The sequence below is a fragment of the Drosophila obscura genome, unplaced genomic scaffold, assembly GCF_018151105.1.
Source record: "Drosophila obscura isolate BZ-5 IFL unplaced genomic scaffold, ASM1815110v1 contig_150, whole genome shotgun sequence".
In the NCBI taxonomy this organism is placed as follows: Eukaryota; Metazoa; Arthropoda; class Insecta; order Diptera; family Drosophilidae; genus Drosophila; species Drosophila obscura.
In genome coordinates, this window is record NW_024542736.1 from 9,804,574 (window position 1) to 9,820,890 (window position 16,317).

A 16,317-nucleotide genomic window follows, 5' to 3' on the forward strand; every position below is an offset into this window, starting at 1 on the left:
ACCACAAATCAATCCTCCACTCCACCATTTTTGCTCCACATTAAACTCTCGATGCAAGCAAAGATTTAAGGAAAGGAAGAGAGAAGATTAGCAGGAGCGAGAGCTCCACAAGTGCAACAGAAGAATCCTGATAAAATTGTTAATTGAATTGTAACAGACTACGCAAGCAAATACGGAATTTAATGTAAAATGTACAATAGCGTCGCTTTAAAGTCTATAAGAAATCCAAAGAAACCCCCACAATTCCGTTTGCCATTACAACAGATTCTATAGAGAGACATCAACAAACACAACACACACGAACGGAAAATAACAGCAAAATAAATGTAACTGAAATAACAAAATTGTGTTAATTTATTCACCAATACTCGTACTATATTGTGGATTGCGGGCTAGGTATATATGTCGGTAAGTACATATGTATATGTACTGGAAATATTGATTTTGTTTGATTAAGCAAAAAAAAATCTTAAATACTAGACATCCTTTCAGTATATAGTGCACATAGTGACAGATGAAGCGAAAAAATGGAAACAGATAAAATATTCTTGAGCCTGACTAGCTGAGTACCGGGTATAAAAGTAATGGCGTGTCTTTAGTCGCTCCTCACAACGTTCCCCCTCGTTTAATTTGATTTTGATTTGTTCGCCCAGGTCATTAGCTCTGGGTGAGAATCGATTCATCAAAATCTTTATTTTATTGTGTCTTTGTGTCAATAAAACAGAGACATTCGAGGCGAACAAAGAACATACAGAATGTATACTCGTATACTCGTATATGTACTACTCATCTGAGTCATTACATAGAAAGGCAAAACCGCAGTGCCGTTTGCTCAGTGCCCGGAATTTTTTCTAGTGCTAACTTCTGAAACTTCTTGCTATTGTTCAGCTTTTCATAATCATGGCTTTAATATTCATTCTTTCATTGTGCTCTTGAAACATCTGCAATCGCAGCTTCTTTTTTTTTCCTTGGGGCCTTATATATTATATATATTTTTTATGTACAAATATTATCAACAGAAATGCATATTTTTTGACGGGAAGCAGCCTCTGACAAAGCATTATCAACCAGAGGTTGTGCTTGGGTTCTGACATTCAATTCTGATAAGGAAACTTCGGATAATTAAAATCAACATTTTTTTGGCTACTGAAATCAATGCAAATAAATACATAATGAATTTACGAAGAACTATAGACGATGGACATAGATCGAAAGACGAATCCCTAAATCTCATCGAAGATGCGTTGCTCCCACCTTCCATTGAGACACAAAAAAGTAATAGCTTAGGAACACCTCTGTTTATTGTTTTTAATTTGCCAGTCTTAGGTAAAAGTAAAGGTAAAGACTGGTGGGAATACACTTTGATCTACCAGGTGCGATCCAGCTCATTATCATCGCCCTCGCACTTGATCTTGATGTTGGTACCGTTCTCCTTTAGCCATGGCTGGGTCCAGATCTTGACGGTGCAGTCCTTCTTGTCCGATCCATTGTCCAATTCTACCTGGTACGTATAGAGAGTACCAGCCACAACTTGGCTCGACACAGAGGTCACATAAACAGCTCTGAAAGTGTACAAACATTCTAGCTATAGAATTCTTACATATTAATTGCACTTGTCTCACTTGTAGGTGGGTCCATCTCCAGTGGCGAGCTGCGACAAGGTGGTGTCCAGCAGAGTAAGTGCCTGCTCTTTCCTCTCCCCGCTTAATTGTGTGACGCCGCCGAGAAGGGTTGCCTGCTCGGCTGAACCCAAGGCACCAGAACCCACGATCATGAGGCCCAGTAGTGTAAACATTTTCGTTCCTTTCATATTGCAGATTTCGTTACGATGTGTACCGCTCGACGGGTAAGAAAAAACTGATCGCTCAGTCGGCGAGCGTGACCCATTTTATACCAGGGAGGGCCCATTTGTATTACCTCTGGGAGGGAACAATGTAGAAATATTGCGTATAAAGAAAAACGGAACGTTGGTTGTGCAAAGATGTTTGCTCCGATTGATGTAACGAATTTTGGCCGAAAACTTCAGTTGCTGCAGCATATCCAGCTGGATCTCCCATGGTGCATGGACTTGGTGGACTCGTTCAGCAAATGTTTCTTCTGGACGGCGTGGATGGCGCCTGCCTGGAGGATGCCTAAAACTAGCCGAAACGATTATTCCCAATAAACCATACAAAAGTATCAGCTAAAGTGCATACAGCCTGTAGTCTTTATATTTCTATTAATATCACTCAATTTATTTGGTTATATGTATGCATGTATGTGTACCTAACTGATGAATCATTCCAAGCTTCGCGGTGGTATATTTCTGATTCCCACACAAACATTGTTAATATTATTCAATTTATTTGGCTATATGTATAACATGGAATATTTGATAAAATACATACAATATAATATATACAATACATATCACGTAAGTGGCTTAAATAATAGATTCAATATCTCTAGTTAGTACTGGGCACAACACTACATGCGCATTGGAGTGTAGGTGTGCCGCTGCTTAATTTCCACCTCTATGGTAAGAACGAGGACTAAGTGACATACTATGATTATAACGCACATGATGAGAAATACGTATAGAATTACAAACTGCTGGCTCGTCTCCGGTGCCAACTATTTGTTGTTATCCGAATCGGAGGAGGCGTTCGAGACAATGGGAGGCGTGGATCGTCCATCGAATTGTTGCTGATTGACCAGGCGCTGTCGCTCCAGGTACATGGAAACCTTGATGTTGCGCACCTGATGGTTGTCGATGAGTTTCAGCAAGGCGATGACGCCAATGCCCACACAAATGGCAAATGATCCCCAGGCTCCAAACTACAAAAGACAAAGAAAAGTTATAAGGGGTGTTCTTAAGAATCTTAAGTATTAGCAGATTTCACCTGTGTGGTGCCCATTTCAATGTAGAAACCCGAGGTATTAATCTTCTCCGTGTCGCCGCGTATAATGTTCTGGCCAGCGGATATCTCGCAGGATGGGAAGCGTTCGGTCATGCCATCGCACCAGACGATAAAGCCTAGGGTAATGAATATGGCAGACAGAATTGACATGGCCAGCATCCAAATTCCCAAAACGACATCAATGAACAGTGCAATAAACGAAGCCTCCTCCTTCATGCGTGCATATCTGTTTGACAAAACAAATGAATCAGATGGTGGAGTTCGAAAGGTAGTGTAGCAGGTACATACCGATATATTTGCACCACTGATATGATGAGCAGGAAGAACCCTGTGATAAGTGGAAAGTTGCAGAAGCCATTCGATGCCCAATTCACATCGAACATGCCGTCCTCCTCGCGCCATTTTCCCGTCGTGAAGAGGAGACAGTGTCCACTGTGGGATGACAAAAGGAGGGTAAGACATTGTTAATAACTTATGAGGGATATATGTACTGCGCATTTGTGTACCAAAATTGATCGAGATTTATAAACAGCGGCACCACAATGCACAGCGACAGTATGAACAGGATAACATGGCCAGCGATCTGACTGAGCAGGAGAACGTTTGCCAGGGCCATTTTGGCTTTTTAACAAACCACAAACAAAAATTCAACAAATTATTTTTATTGTTCCCAAGGGCTGCACAACCATCGATGGCACATCTATAATATCGATGCTTTTTCGACAATCGATATTCGATTTTCCAGGGCTGAAAAGTCCCCTCTGGCAACCAAGAAGTTCGTTAATAGTTACATAAATTACTAAAAAAAATACGTCGTGTCGAAGGAATTTCCACTTCGTGTCCGACGTCTCAAAACAAAACACCGTCCGGAGCGCGAATGGTTTTGTAGCCCTAAACTATCGAACGATGATGTACAGTTTAAAGACAAATTTTGTTTCGCAGCACTGTCATATGTAGTTAGAGGAGGCCCTGGTTTTCGGACCCCCATCTCTAGTTCGCACTGAACTCGAAAAATTGTAAAAAAATTTGTTTACTTTAAAAAAAGGTAAAAGAGTGTATTTAAACAGCACTTGTAGTGCAAAACCAAAGCCCCCAGATCGAGAGGTCTTTCGTGTGCATGTGGGTGTGAGGTGGCTGCGCCAAAACGAGGGGTGGGGTGGCGGCCATGGCAATGTGCTGCAATGTGAACAAAGAGCAATTAAAAAGATAGAGGGGGAACAGAGAAGAAGAATCGGAATAACTGCAGCACTGCTGCTTTGCTTTCTCTCCCCCACACATCCGCATTCCCTCTCAGCTAGCAGGGCAATGAGACGGCAATAGGCTATTGTGAAACGAAAGGTGAAGATCGCATAAGTGAATTGGAAATTGATTGAAAACCAATTTCGTTTTTCCTCTCGTCCGTCGTTCGCAGAAGCAGAGGCTGACGGCAGACACGCTGACGCATCTGAGGCGACTGCAATTCGATGTTGTGCTTATGAGCTAGCAGACAAAACGGCAGCCAAGGAACACGCAGGGGACAGGCCGATGTCTGGATCTGGAAGCGCAGCCCACAGCGATACGTAGCGGATAGCTAAAGGAACTTGATTGGGGAAATTGAACGGCAAGGCAACTGCATTCACGTGGGTGGCAGGTGACCTAATTTAGACGGCAGAAGAAGGTAAGCCATTGGACAGCAGAAACAGCAGCAGCAGCAGCGTCAATCGTGTAACCTGAAACTGATGTGATAGGGCTTATCTTTCAGGGCGATCCCGCGAAATAGTGAACGAGAGAGAGGCACGCTTGGCTGGCGTTTTGGTTTGTCTGTGAAGTGTATAAAGTTCGTTTCGGCTGTTCTCTTATGTTAATTGAACTTAGATCATCAACGTGCACTGCCATTAGCTGTATACCTAAATATATACAATATATATATTAACGTAGCTAGTAGACTTAAACGTAACACAAATCAGCAAGTAGGAAATGTCCAACTCCAACCACTACAACAACTACCAGCAGCAGCAGCCGCACCATTCCAGCAGCAATGGGGACGAGTACCAGCACCAGCAGATGGTCCATCAACCGCATCAGCAGCGTTACTCGAACGGCCATGGTATGAAGAGCGTTGCTGTGCCAGATATGTGCCTCTTCTGCTTCGAGGTGCTCGACTGCGAGCTGAACAATATTGATGGGCCGGGGGTGCCGATTTTCAGCAACGATGCCTATCCCTTGTTCGTCACCTGGAAGATCGGGCGCGACAAGCGACTGCGCGGCTGCATCGGCACCTTCAGCGCCATGGAGCTGCACAACGGCCTGCGTGAGTACGCTCTGACCAGCGCCTTCAAGGACTCGCGCTTTGCCCCCATCTCGCGCGACGAGTTCTCCAGGCTGACGGTCTCCGTGTCTATTCTGCAGAACTTTGAGGAAACCCAGGGCCATTTGGACTGGCAGCTCGGCGTCCACGGCATACGCATTGAGTTTCTCACGGAGCGCGGCTGCAAGCGCACTGCCACCTACCTACCGCAGGTGGCCACCGAACAGGGCTGGGATCAGCTGCAGACCATTGACTCGCTGCTGCGGAAGGGCGGCTATCGCGCAGCCATCACCCAGGAGATGCGCAAGTCTATCAAGCTCACACGCTATCGCTCGCAGGAGATCCAGATGCACTACAAGGAGTACCGCGAGCACTTGGAACGTCGCAGCGGACAATTCGGCAAGGTGCAGTGCTAACAATTAAACAGGCCGGCGGCGAGGCAATGATCCTGGCTGAGGGCGGGCGTGGTGATTGTTGTGCTCCTACTGCTGCTGGCCTTCGAATTGAGCCAGGGTGCCATTGGAGTGCCGCTCACCCACCAGCTGGGCGCCCGCTCGCTTGTTCCGAGTTCTTAGCTCTTTATTTCGATGAAGAAGCTTTTATCCCACACACACACACAAAAGATTTCAAGTAGCTTCTACTTTGTCGCCTTTTTATTACATATACAATTAAATGCTTTATATACTTAACAGTCGCCCCCACACAAGGCGCGGATCCATTAGAAATTTTGAAAGTAAAAATTGAATGTTTTGCATATTTTCGTATTCTTTAAGATCTTTGTAATCGGATTTCGTTTAAGTTCACGTTAACGTTCATTAATGTTGTGGCCCCACCTCCTGAGGCCTTTGCTTCCCTTGCTTTCCTCTTGCAAATCAGAAACAAACAGACACCCACAACAAATATATATATAAATATATATACTATACATATATATTGGGATATATATTACCGAATACCGAATCAATACAAAACGCAGATGATATGTAATTCAAGTAAAACAAAACGTTCAGCAATTATATTAATAGATTTAAAAACTAAAACAAATTACATTACTAATCTAATTATATGCGCAATAAATAAAGAATCGACCCCTTCAGAGTCGTGCAAGACACTGCGATATATTCATGTGGAGTCTGTTCTATATGGAGATGAATGGGTGTGGGGTGGGTGGATCTATCATTAGGAAAAAAGGAAAATTTGGCATAAATGTATTCAAATGTATTGTAGTTTATTGTTCCATTATGTTGTACTTCTAAAACTATTCGATACGATCGATATATACCTACAATATATAGTGTACTGGCTATAGGGGGATTTACGTATGGATATAATCTCAACATTTGTGTGGGTAAGAACATTTATTAGGAGTATGCTAATTAAACACTGCGCTACGCAGCAAAGGCTAAACGAGTGGTCTAACTAAACTAGTAACAGGGCAAGCTAAACTATTTGTGTTTGTATGTTTCTAAAGCGTTGAGCAAATGCTCCAAAAAGTACTGTGGTATATGGTATACATACTCGTTTGCGTAAATATATGTGAATTTGCATATTGATTGCAATAAAGTAACGGGTCTCGTCTCTCTTGATTCGATTCCCTTCAAACTGGCTAATGGCAGATGGCAGAACATGCAGCAAAATTAGTTTATATTTAATATGCATTATTGTATCGCAACAAAACCGTATTCCATCGCAATATATCGTGGCATTGTGTATCTACAAAGCTTGCAGTATTCCTTCCGTATTTGTGTATATGGCAGTCGCAAAACAATTTTGGTTTCACCGTCAATGTTCGAGCGAAAAAAGCAGACATAAGCGTGAGGAAATTCTTTCGCGATCGCTCGATCAGTCTCAGTGCTTGCATTGAAACTGCTCCAAGCACTGGCACTAGGTGGTCGCCAGGGCATTCCACTCGAAACGCGGGTTCTTCGAGTGCGTCACCGGAAGGCACTCAGGCTCCACCAGCTTCCAGACGCCATCCACCTGCTCCACAGTGGCCAGACTGCAGTAGGGTATTTTGTGTATAACCTGTCGCAACTCGTTGGTGCTACGGGGAGCTCCACCAGTCAACTGGCGAGAGCAAGTGTCCAGTGTCGTTGCATGGGCCACCACAAGGATATTGCCAGCTGAAAGAAAATTAAATCAATATTGTAAATTAAAAGGGAATATTCATAAATATGTGGATACACACTTGTACGCTCCAGCATCTGCAACAGAACGTCGTGATTGCGGGTATAAAACTGCTCTGTGGACTCCTTGAGACTGGCGGTCAGCTCTCCCGAGGGCTGAACGGGCTCATATTCCAAATCGATGTTGTACTTGGCCTCAAGCAATTCATTCTTGGTCAGCCAGTCGGGAACACCGCTGGGGTACCAGGCCATCCACTCAAACAGGCCCGGCTCCAGCTTGATCTTGTGCTCTCCGCCCTGCTGAAGGCCCTCCAGGGCGCTGGTGCAGGTCTGAATGCAGCGATACGAGGGCGAGCAGTAGACATGATCGACCTGAACGTTTGCCTCTAACAGAGCCTGGCCGATGAGGCTTGCCTGGAAGACACCCACATTGGTCAGCGGCGAGTCGTTCTGCCAGCCCTCGGGGCTGTTCTTGCGACGGGGAAGGGTCTTGGGCATATTGAGGTCCTTCCTCATGTAATTGCCAAACTCATCGAAGCAGTAGGGTATCCAGGTGCCGAATGTAAAGTCCACTCGCTCCCCATGTCGCATGATGTACACTTTGCGGTTCTTCGTCTGCGAGGCATCCAGCGAGCACGGATGCATCGAGTGATCCGAGTGGACGCTGAGCGTGTCGTCGGGACGCGGTGGCTGCGCTGCCGGTGGTTCCACAAGGATCTCGTCTACCACCTGCTTGGACATCGATGTGGAGCAGGAAGACATATTAGTCGTAATCTCAATCGTGGGTGTGTGCGGATTGTGCTGATGGCTCAAGTTGTGGCTGTTGAGCAATTGCACCGATGGCAGTTCTAGGCAGGGTTTCAGCGTCTGTCGCAAGTATTTCTCCACACTCTGCTCAGACTCTTCAAACGACGAGCCCTCAATTATCTCGGGATGTATTGTGCCTACAGAACACACACAAAAAACAAGTGACAAATAAGTAAGTACAGCGGCTACTGCGACGTAGTGATCAGAGAGTGTCAATAAACTGGAGTGTCAGCGCTTATCACTTCGTGGCTGGATTACATACTTTGGCGCCTACGTTCCTCGGGCTCTGTGGATATGCTGCGACCGTCTACAATGTCCAGATCTTCGGCTGATGTCAGCGAGGAGGCCACACTCTTGGACAGCTGGACAACGCGATGCAGGGTCCAGGCGTCTGATTCGGCAGTGCGTTCGGTGTAGTTGACGGGCAGGTGACCTGTGCTGCCAGTGAGCCAGGAGATTCCCTCGGCCCAGCCGTCACTGGAGCTGTCGACAACGTCGCTGTTCAAGTAGATGTAGTCGCCAATGCGCAGCTCCAGCTCATCCGTCTCGTGTGGATTGTGCGGGTAAACGACTTTCTGGACCTGCAATCAAAGAATCTGGGGATTAGAGTCCATACGTTGGCGATCGGGCGGCTGTAGGTGCGCTAACTTGTTTGGTGGCGAGCCGTGGATCGCGGGAGTACAGGCGCAGTTCCCAATTGGAGGCACAGCCGGCGTCTAGTGTCTCCACGATTGTTTTCAGTGCATTGAATTTTGACTGCGGGAACTGATAGGCGAGCGTCAGGTGCAGGCTCTTTACGTGGGGCTCGAGTGAGATGGCTACGGGGAATCAGAGGCAATTAGTGACCAAACGCTACGGCAGACAACCAATTACTAAATATCAACTAATGCGGGTGCTGTTTATATGTACTTAAATGCCAATAAGAATGGAACTACATATCGCCAAGTCATGGCGAGGTTTGCTATAAACACCCCCCGTCATCAGAGTCTATATATGTAGATTACTAAGCTATCTATGGTCTACGGGTGAGTGTGAGCTATTCATGCATCGACAGATAAGGTGATATGTGAGTGTGGGTATGTGTGTATGTTGCCGTGGTGATAAGGGAAGCATTTTAGATACTAATACTACTGGAGCTTACATCGACTGCTGCGTGGTATGCAGCGGGTGCCCGAGGAGACCGCTCCGCACCAGGGGAAGCAGGCCACAATGGCGTCCAGCTGCTCATACGTATCACTAATGACTGTGCATCGTTACCATTGCCATTAGAGTGAATTCCGTTGCCAACGATTAGGGGGTAGGCAGGAAAAGAGAAGAACATAACCGTAAGCCACTCCGAAACTTGGAAGGAGAGTCAACCGAACCGAACCGAGCCAAATGAACGTAAAAAGATAGCCAAAACAAAAACAACCCAAAGAGAGTGCAACTGCAACCAACAGAACCACATGGGCATACTTGAGTTGGACACCTCCTTGACGTATTGCAGAGCCAAACGCTTCAGATAGTTTGCATCCTCTTCGGCCACAAAGAAGCCCATAAAGTTCTGGCTCATATACGGCTCCAGCTTGAGAGGGCGATCCAATAGTGCACCCGTCATGTCGACCACTTGCTTTAGAGCCTTTGAAAGCTGCAGCGAGCATTCGTCCGGTGCCTGTTTATAGATAAGCAAATGTTATTACATCTGATGAGGGTATAAATTCCTTTTGGCGTGTCACCTTAAAGAAAGACACAAGTGTGATGTGGGGCACGTAGTTGTGAGCACCATTCCAGCCGCACATTTGGCGCGATTTTGACCAGAATTCCTCCAGCTGCTCCAGGAAAGGACCCGTGGGACATGCGTATATGATGTATTCGCGTGGGGCGCACTCATCCAAAGAGGCGTCGTTTACATGGGCCAAAAGCCAGTCCGAAGCGATTTGCACACCCCGGTTTCCTGTCGAAGCCAAAGCTTTCTCCCTGTGGGTGTAAATACAAAAAAAATCAATACACGACACGACCGGACCCTCCTGCTTGCCGCTGTTGTTTGGGGTACACATCCCCCAGCCTCCGGTGAAGGCATGGGAGTTTAGTTTGCTGCCACTGGATAGCTATGGAAACCTACGCTCTATGCCGTGGAAATCCCATTTGAAGCAATGTTTGAAGCGGAGTCAAATGCTGCTTGGAAATGCAGATCCGTGTTGGCGTCTGACTCTTACGGGGCGGTAGCGTTGCCATCTTCAATTGTTTTGCCCACTGTTGTCGCAAGAGAAGAGACCGTGGTTGGCACGACTTGGGCGGTTTCTTTTAAAGGTTTTTCAGTTATAATTTTAATAAAATACAAAGGATTGCTGGACAATTAACAGTGTGGCCGCGAATTTATCAGTAAAATATACCCGCCTGTCCCTCAGAAATATACTGAAATATACCTTCTTATGAACTTAAACACTAACCATACAGTATATAGATGTGGGTCGGCATACAGACTCAAACTTTGGTGCGTTTGTGTGCAGGAATCAACAGACACGAAGTCAAATACGTTACTTACGTCTCTGCAGCTGCGAAAGCCGAAGAATTGTGCATGGGGCACACGAATGCTTCTCTGCCGCTGAGGCAAGCGGGCAGAATATGAAGCCGTTTGTGCACAGGCCGAAGCATGTTTCTCTGCCGCGACGTCAGCAAGACGCAGAATTTTCTCTGCTGGTACGTCATCAGGCAGATATGAACGAAATCCACACGAAGTCTTTACGCTGTACGTGTGCCGACTGCGCTAGCCCGAAAATACTTTAATTGCTCGCTGACATACGACGCTGCCGACCTCTGATATAGATGTGCCAATTCATACAACGAAAGTGGCGTTTTCAGGTTTCAGCGTACGTTCCCAGGTCTTCGGCTCTGGGGCCGATCGCGTTCGGCTCTGGGAATGACATGAGCGTGACATGAGCCGACGGACAGCAAGCATGTATGTGTGTACGTGCAACACTCAAAAATGTATGCTCGCTGACAAAAGCTGACTGATATGAAACGAACTATTATAATTGCTCACTGACAAAAGCTGACTGATACGAAACGAAATATTATAATTGCTCACTGACAAAAGCTGACTGATATGATACGAAATATTATAATTGCTCTCTGACAAAAGCTGACTGAAATGAAACGAAAAATTCTAATTGCTGGCTGACATTTTAAGGGCCTTGAAACGGACCTAACCATAAAGGCCCGACTGAATCAATATGTACCATGTTTGCGCGAAAGAACTAAAATCCCGCACGGTGAGTTAAAAGGTGAGGTGGGATTTTTCTTGAAACGCACTGTATTTTGTGACGTCATACGCTCACACACCTTGCGGCGCAACAAAACAAAAACACTAAAAGTGCTCAACAAGACGGAAAAACATCGACTGTTTGCCACCACCGAGATGTTTTAAATGATCGATGACATGTAATCGATATCGACATATAAAATACAAAAATTTGTTTGCGGCTTAAATTCATAATTGAGATCTGATAGGAAGCTGTTTTTGTTGATTGACAGTAAAATGTTAACTATTTTAGGTTTTAGCGAGGTCCTTTTTGGTCCGCTTGGCCCGATATATGATGTCCTCCTCGTTATTTCCAACCTCGTCCAATACAGTTGCCGTTACTGTTTTAAAGGAATTATTTTAAAATAGTTAATTTGATAATTTTTTACACATTTAAATACATACACGTGTAAACAAGTATGCGGGCAAACAAGTGAGAAAACACTATATGTACATATATGCATGTATACAAATTTATTCGCATACATATGTGTGCACATTGTACAAAATTAACTGTATTTCATTATACTTGCTTTTTACAAACTTGTCCATGGCGCTACCACGATCCACGCCAACACCACAAATTATTATCTATTAAAGTAAGTAGAATAGATTAATTTCTGTAAGCAAATTCGCATAAAATAATCCCTTCCCTTGTAACGGTTGTAAGTGACGATAATCGATGTTTGCGGGAAAAACATCGATGCTGAACATTTTTGAGCAACATCGATACTATCGATGTTACATCGATGTTTTTTCCAGCTCTAAAAACAAGACAACAACAAAATTCACTGCGCTGCGTAATTAATTAAATATTTGACCAATTCAAGCCAAAACACGACAAAAAAGGTTACTCCCAGACTGTGTAACTGTGTTCAATGTAAGTTAAAGTGCGAAAAATATTAAACACAAGGCGAAAACATGTGTAAAATAGTGTTACGCAGCAGGCAAAAAATGCATGAAAATGCCATTGGAGCCCCCCCAATCAAACATACACACGAATGTACACACAAAGGCACACACATAGGCACACAACGGCAGTTGGAACGCTGGTAGTGGTAGACAAAAACAAGTAATTCGTGGGGTCCATCGGGCGGGTGGGGTTTTATGTGGTATCTCCACTGACACTGACCGAAATGATTCCATTTTGCATTATTTTTCGATTGCTTAATAGTTACTCCCCCTCCTGGGTTACTGGGAGTATGGGAATGGGCGTTTTCCCTTCTCGAGAATAGTGTTCCTACTGTGATTACGCAGTGGCCTCGTCATGGCTGCTCTTTGTTTGCTCTGGCGTCACACTTTCACCGTTGTGCACTGCACTCTTGCCAGCTAATAAACCAGATCAAATTTGTACGCTCTGATGCGGGTGCCCGCTTGTCCCCTTGCCCTAAAACACGCGGTATCACAGCTCAACGATCACTCATGTTGTTGCCTGACCACCATGAGTCATCCTGGCCGCTGGTTTATCAACAGCACAACCCAACGCTCCATTGCTCCTATCAGTGGTTTGTCATGTTGTCTGCGTTGCCGAACAGGTCCATTGATGGGACGCCAACCCAGCTGTTGCTGGGCTAAAGCTAAACCACTCATTCCGCCCGCCCGTAATCGAATTACAAGAAATGCATTGTTTATTTTTAACGTCGAATCGATACCCTTGACTTGTTTATTTTACAGCAATTGCCAAAGCTTAAGAGAGGCAGTGAAAGCCAACCGACAACAGAGAATACATTGAAATGGCCGCCCGTAAGAAATCTTTGCTGAAAGTCATCATACTGGGTGACAGTAGTGTGGGAAAGACCTCGCTCATGAATCAGTATGTGAACAAACGCTTCTCCAACCAATACAAAGCAACGATCGGCGCCGACTTCTGCACGAAAGAGGTGGTTGTCAACGACCGTGTGGTCACAATGCAGGTAAGCAGGCTAATAGAAAGAAGCATCCTTCATGTGGGATTAAATCCATGCGATTCATTTGCAGATTTGGGATACTGCTGGCCAGGAACGCTTCCAGTCACTCGGCGTGGCCTTCTATCGCGGCGCTGACTGCTGTGCGCTCGTCTACGATGTGACGGCGCCAAACTCATTCAAGAATCTCGACTCCTGGCGTGACGAGTTCTTAATACAGGCCAGTCCACGTGATCCCGAGCATTTCCCCTTCGTTGTGCTAGGCAACAAGGTGGACCTGGATAACCGCCAAGTGTCCACGCGCCGGGCACAGCAATGGTGTCAGTCCAAAAACGATATACCCTACTATGAAACGTCAGCCAAGGAGGGCATCAATGTGGAGATGGCGTTTCAGACTATTGCCAAGAATGCGCTGGAGCAAGAGGCAGAGGTGAGTGCACACGCTCTGCTAATTGCCGATGTACAACGGAGACTTAACCAATTTATCTTTTCAGGCTGAAGTTATCAACGATTTTCCCGATCAGATCATCTTGAATTCTCAAAATAGTCGTCCTGGAAACCCAGACAACTGTCAGTGCTAATGTAACAACTACAACAACAAAAACAACAACGCAACGTGGATAATTACACAATCTATATTATAAAATAATATTTGCAAACATAATTATGAACATGAAAAGCAAAACAAACACACACACACACGGAGAACGAGCCGACAGAAAGTGTTCTATGATTAAGTAAAACAATTTCAGCAAACAGCATAGTAATTATAGTAATTATTTGTTAGGACGAAAAGTTCAGAAGTACAGATCAGCATCAGCAGACTCGTTTTAAAGGCCCCTGGCAATGGCCCCTGCTCCTCCCCCACCCCTCCAAATACCTAACACAATTCGACTCTACTACCTACACTCTAAGTAAACGTTCAATAAATAAGTATGCTCTGTGTACTCGTAACTACATAACATAATTCATATGCATGTGTCCGCCTCTCCTAGTACTATTTTTGCCATTTAATTAGTCAAATTTTAATGCACGCAGCAGCTACTGGGCTTTGCAAACAACAGGCGGCACCATTAGGAATACAGTAACAAAAGTATCTTCGAAGCAAAACAAACCAACAAAATCTTGTGATTGTAAATTTAATAAAACGAAACATTTTTTTATTGTATGTAATTAACCATATAATTATTTCCCTCTTCCCTGCACTTTCGCATCGATTTGGAAACGATCCGGATCTGCTCAGTTCCCAGAAAAAAAAACTTTCATCCACACTTGCATAAGAATCGAGCGTTATTTTGATTAGTTAATTATGGTTAATTACTGGTATATATACTACTCGTACAATATATAGCTTCTATGTACATTGCTCCTTGTTTTTCATAATACATATTCTTACTACTATATGGCATGTAATTTGGTATGTAATTTGTTCCACTGATTAATTTCCGTTTTTATGCGTTTCTTTTCGGTTTACTTTACACAATAAAAAAGGAAAAATCATTAATAAACAAGTACACCAATAAGCTACAAATTAATTGTTTTACTTTATTGTTATATACTATATTCGTGTAGATGTATGCAACAGACAGAAGGAAGCTTGATCAGAATCACTTGGCTATCCAAGTCATGTCATCCGCAATATTTGAAGATATAGGAATCATAAAATCATCATCGTAAAAAAAATCGACAGGTGGCATCTAATTTTTACAATGGACAAGTTCCCACCGTTCCCCCGGATGCACTCAGTGTGCAGAGAGTGTGCTCGGAATGTTTGCTTGTTGCACCGCTGATTGCTGTATCCCCGCCATGAGCTATAACCCATTCTGTGTCTCGTTTCAGTTCAGAAACTGCGTAAAGTTGGTCTGAGGACGTTAATCTGGAGGGCATGCAGGTGAAAATCCTGCCGGCTCTGCAGGACAACTACATGTACTTGATTGTGGACAATAAGACGCGCGAGGCAGCTGTGGTGGATCCTGTGGATCCCGAACTGGTCATCAAGACCGTCCAAGAGGAGAATGTGACGCTCAATAAGGTGCTGACCACCCATCATCACTGGGATCATGCCGGGGGCAATGAGAAGCTCGTCAAGTTGTGGGAGAAGGAGTTGGAGGTGTATGGCGGCGACGATCGTATCGGCGCGTTGAACAAAAAGGTTCGCCAAGATGACAGCTTTACCATTGGCAGTCTCAACGTACGTTGCCTGTCCACTCCTTGCCACACCACCGGGCACATTTGCTATCATGTCACCGCCGGCGATGGGAACGGCGAGGGAGCTGTCTTCACTGGCGACACTCTCTTCCAGGGAGGCTGTGGCCGCTTCTTCGAGGGCACACCCGAGGAGATGTACGAGGCTCTGTGCACTAAGCTATCGGCCCTGCCGGACACCACGAAGGTCTTTTGTGGCCACGAATACACACTGCAGAACATGAGCTTTGCCCGCCATGTGGAGCCCGATAACGAGAGTATACAGCAACGCATTGAGTGGGCCAAGCTGCGACGTGCATCTCAGGATCCCACAGTGCCCTCCACCATTGGCGAGGAGAAGATCTGGAATCCGTTTATGCGTGTCCACGAAGCTTCTGTTCAGAAGCATGCCGGAGGAGCAACCGATCCCATTATAACCATGGGCAAGTTGCGCAAGGAGAAAGATAACTTCAAGGCCTAAGGGCTTTTTATTTGATAAATTTAAAATGTGATTATTGGGTTTTGATTAATTTAATGTAAAATGGAAATTAATTAAATAAAAAGTAAAACTAATGATTAAAAATTGATATCAGGATTCCAACAACGCGGGCGAAAAGTTTTGTTGCCAATCTTTCATCGTGAAAATCAGCTGCGTGTGACAAGAAAATAAATTCGAGCACATCACCCACATTTGCTCGGAGGACAACCCCCCTAAACTCAAAATCTGAGCTATTTACTTTTTCCAAAGTTATGGGGGCTGTCGACAGACTAAAGTATGTTCGCAACAGCTTCCTTAGGTTTCCAATTTGCTCGTCGTAGCAAGATTTTA

General features: G+C 44.8%; 6 protein-coding genes across 9 annotated transcripts; 3 read left to right on the forward strand and 3 right to left on the reverse strand.

The window, feature by feature from the left end:
* Positions 1-1,276: 1,276 nt before the first annotated feature.
* On the reverse strand, positions 1,277-1,861 carry LOC111069395 (cystatin-like protein). The gene is made up of 2 exons (XM_022359446.2): positions 1,623-1,861; positions 1,277-1,562 (listed from the first exon to the last, which is right to left on the reverse strand). The coding sequence occupies exons 1-2, from the start codon at positions 1,808-1,810 to the stop codon at positions 1,367-1,369; spliced, it is 384 nt and encodes a 127-aa protein (XP_022215138.1). The 5' UTR covers positions 1,811-1,861; the 3' UTR covers positions 1,277-1,366.
* A 439-nt stretch (positions 1,862-2,300) lies between these two features.
* LOC111069393 (transmembrane protein 179) lies at positions 2,301-3,603 on the reverse strand. 2 transcript variants are annotated; one of them, XM_022359440.2, is made up of 4 exons: positions 3,407-3,603; positions 3,189-3,332; positions 2,883-3,126; positions 2,301-2,817 (listed from the first exon to the last, which is right to left on the reverse strand). In XM_022359440.2, exons 1-4 carry the CDS (start codon positions 3,514-3,516, stop codon positions 2,614-2,616), a joined length of 702 nt encoding a protein of 233 aa, XP_022215132.2. In that variant the 5' UTR covers positions 3,517-3,603; the 3' UTR covers positions 2,301-2,613. The 2 variants fall into 2 exon arrangements, with proteins under 2 accessions (XP_022215132.2, XP_022215133.2); XM_022359441.2 differs by having other exon boundaries at positions 3,560-3,582.
* A 234-nt stretch (positions 3,604-3,837) lies between these two features.
* Positions 3,838-6,304, forward strand: LOC111069392 (uncharacterized protein CG5902). 2 transcript variants are annotated; one of them, XM_022359439.2, is made up of 3 exons: positions 3,838-3,945; positions 4,312-4,557; positions 4,642-6,304. In XM_022359439.2, the coding sequence occupies exon 3, from the start codon at positions 4,857-4,859 to the stop codon at positions 5,601-5,603; it is 747 nt and encodes a 248-aa protein (XP_022215131.2). In that variant the 5' UTR covers positions 3,838-3,945; positions 4,312-4,557; positions 4,642-4,856; the 3' UTR covers positions 5,604-6,304. The 2 variants fall into 2 exon arrangements, with proteins under 2 accessions (XP_022215131.2, XP_022215130.2); XM_022359438.2 differs by lacking the exon at positions 3,838-3,945 and adding an exon at positions 3,956-4,238.
* On the reverse strand, positions 6,170-10,457 carry LOC111069391 (protein UBASH3A homolog). 2 transcript variants are annotated; one of them, XM_022359436.2, is made up of 8 exons: positions 10,222-10,457; positions 9,836-10,076; positions 9,576-9,771; positions 9,262-9,363; positions 8,769-8,938; positions 8,383-8,701; positions 7,376-8,257; positions 6,170-7,310 (listed from the first exon to the last, which is right to left on the reverse strand). In XM_022359436.2, exons 1-8 carry the CDS (start codon positions 10,332-10,334, stop codon positions 7,072-7,074), a joined length of 2,262 nt encoding a protein of 753 aa, XP_022215128.2. In that variant the 5' UTR covers positions 10,335-10,457; the 3' UTR covers positions 6,170-7,071. The 2 variants fall into 2 exon arrangements, with proteins under 2 accessions (XP_022215128.2, XP_022215129.2); XM_022359437.2 differs by lacking the exon at positions 9,262-9,363 and having other exon boundaries at positions 10,222-10,456.
* A 1,686-nt stretch (positions 10,458-12,143) lies between these two features.
* LOC111069409 (ras-related protein Rab-7a) lies at positions 12,144-14,831 on the forward strand. Its single transcript, XM_022359467.2, has 4 exons — positions 12,144-12,280; positions 13,075-13,313; positions 13,378-13,734; positions 13,799-14,831. Exons 2-4 carry the CDS (start codon positions 13,134-13,136, stop codon positions 13,883-13,885), a joined length of 624 nt encoding a protein of 207 aa, XP_022215159.1. The 5' UTR covers positions 12,144-12,280; positions 13,075-13,133; the 3' UTR covers positions 13,886-14,831.
* A 293-nt stretch (positions 14,832-15,124) lies between these two features.
* Positions 15,125-16,018, forward strand: LOC111067775 (hydroxyacylglutathione hydrolase, mitochondrial-like; the record flags this gene model as incomplete). Its single annotated transcript, XM_041596380.1, is given in 2 exon segments — positions 15,125-15,164; positions 15,167-16,018. Coding segments are annotated over 2 exon segments (843 nt in total), but the record flags the coding sequence as incomplete, so codon positions are not given.
* Positions 16,019-16,317: the final 299 nt, after the last annotated feature.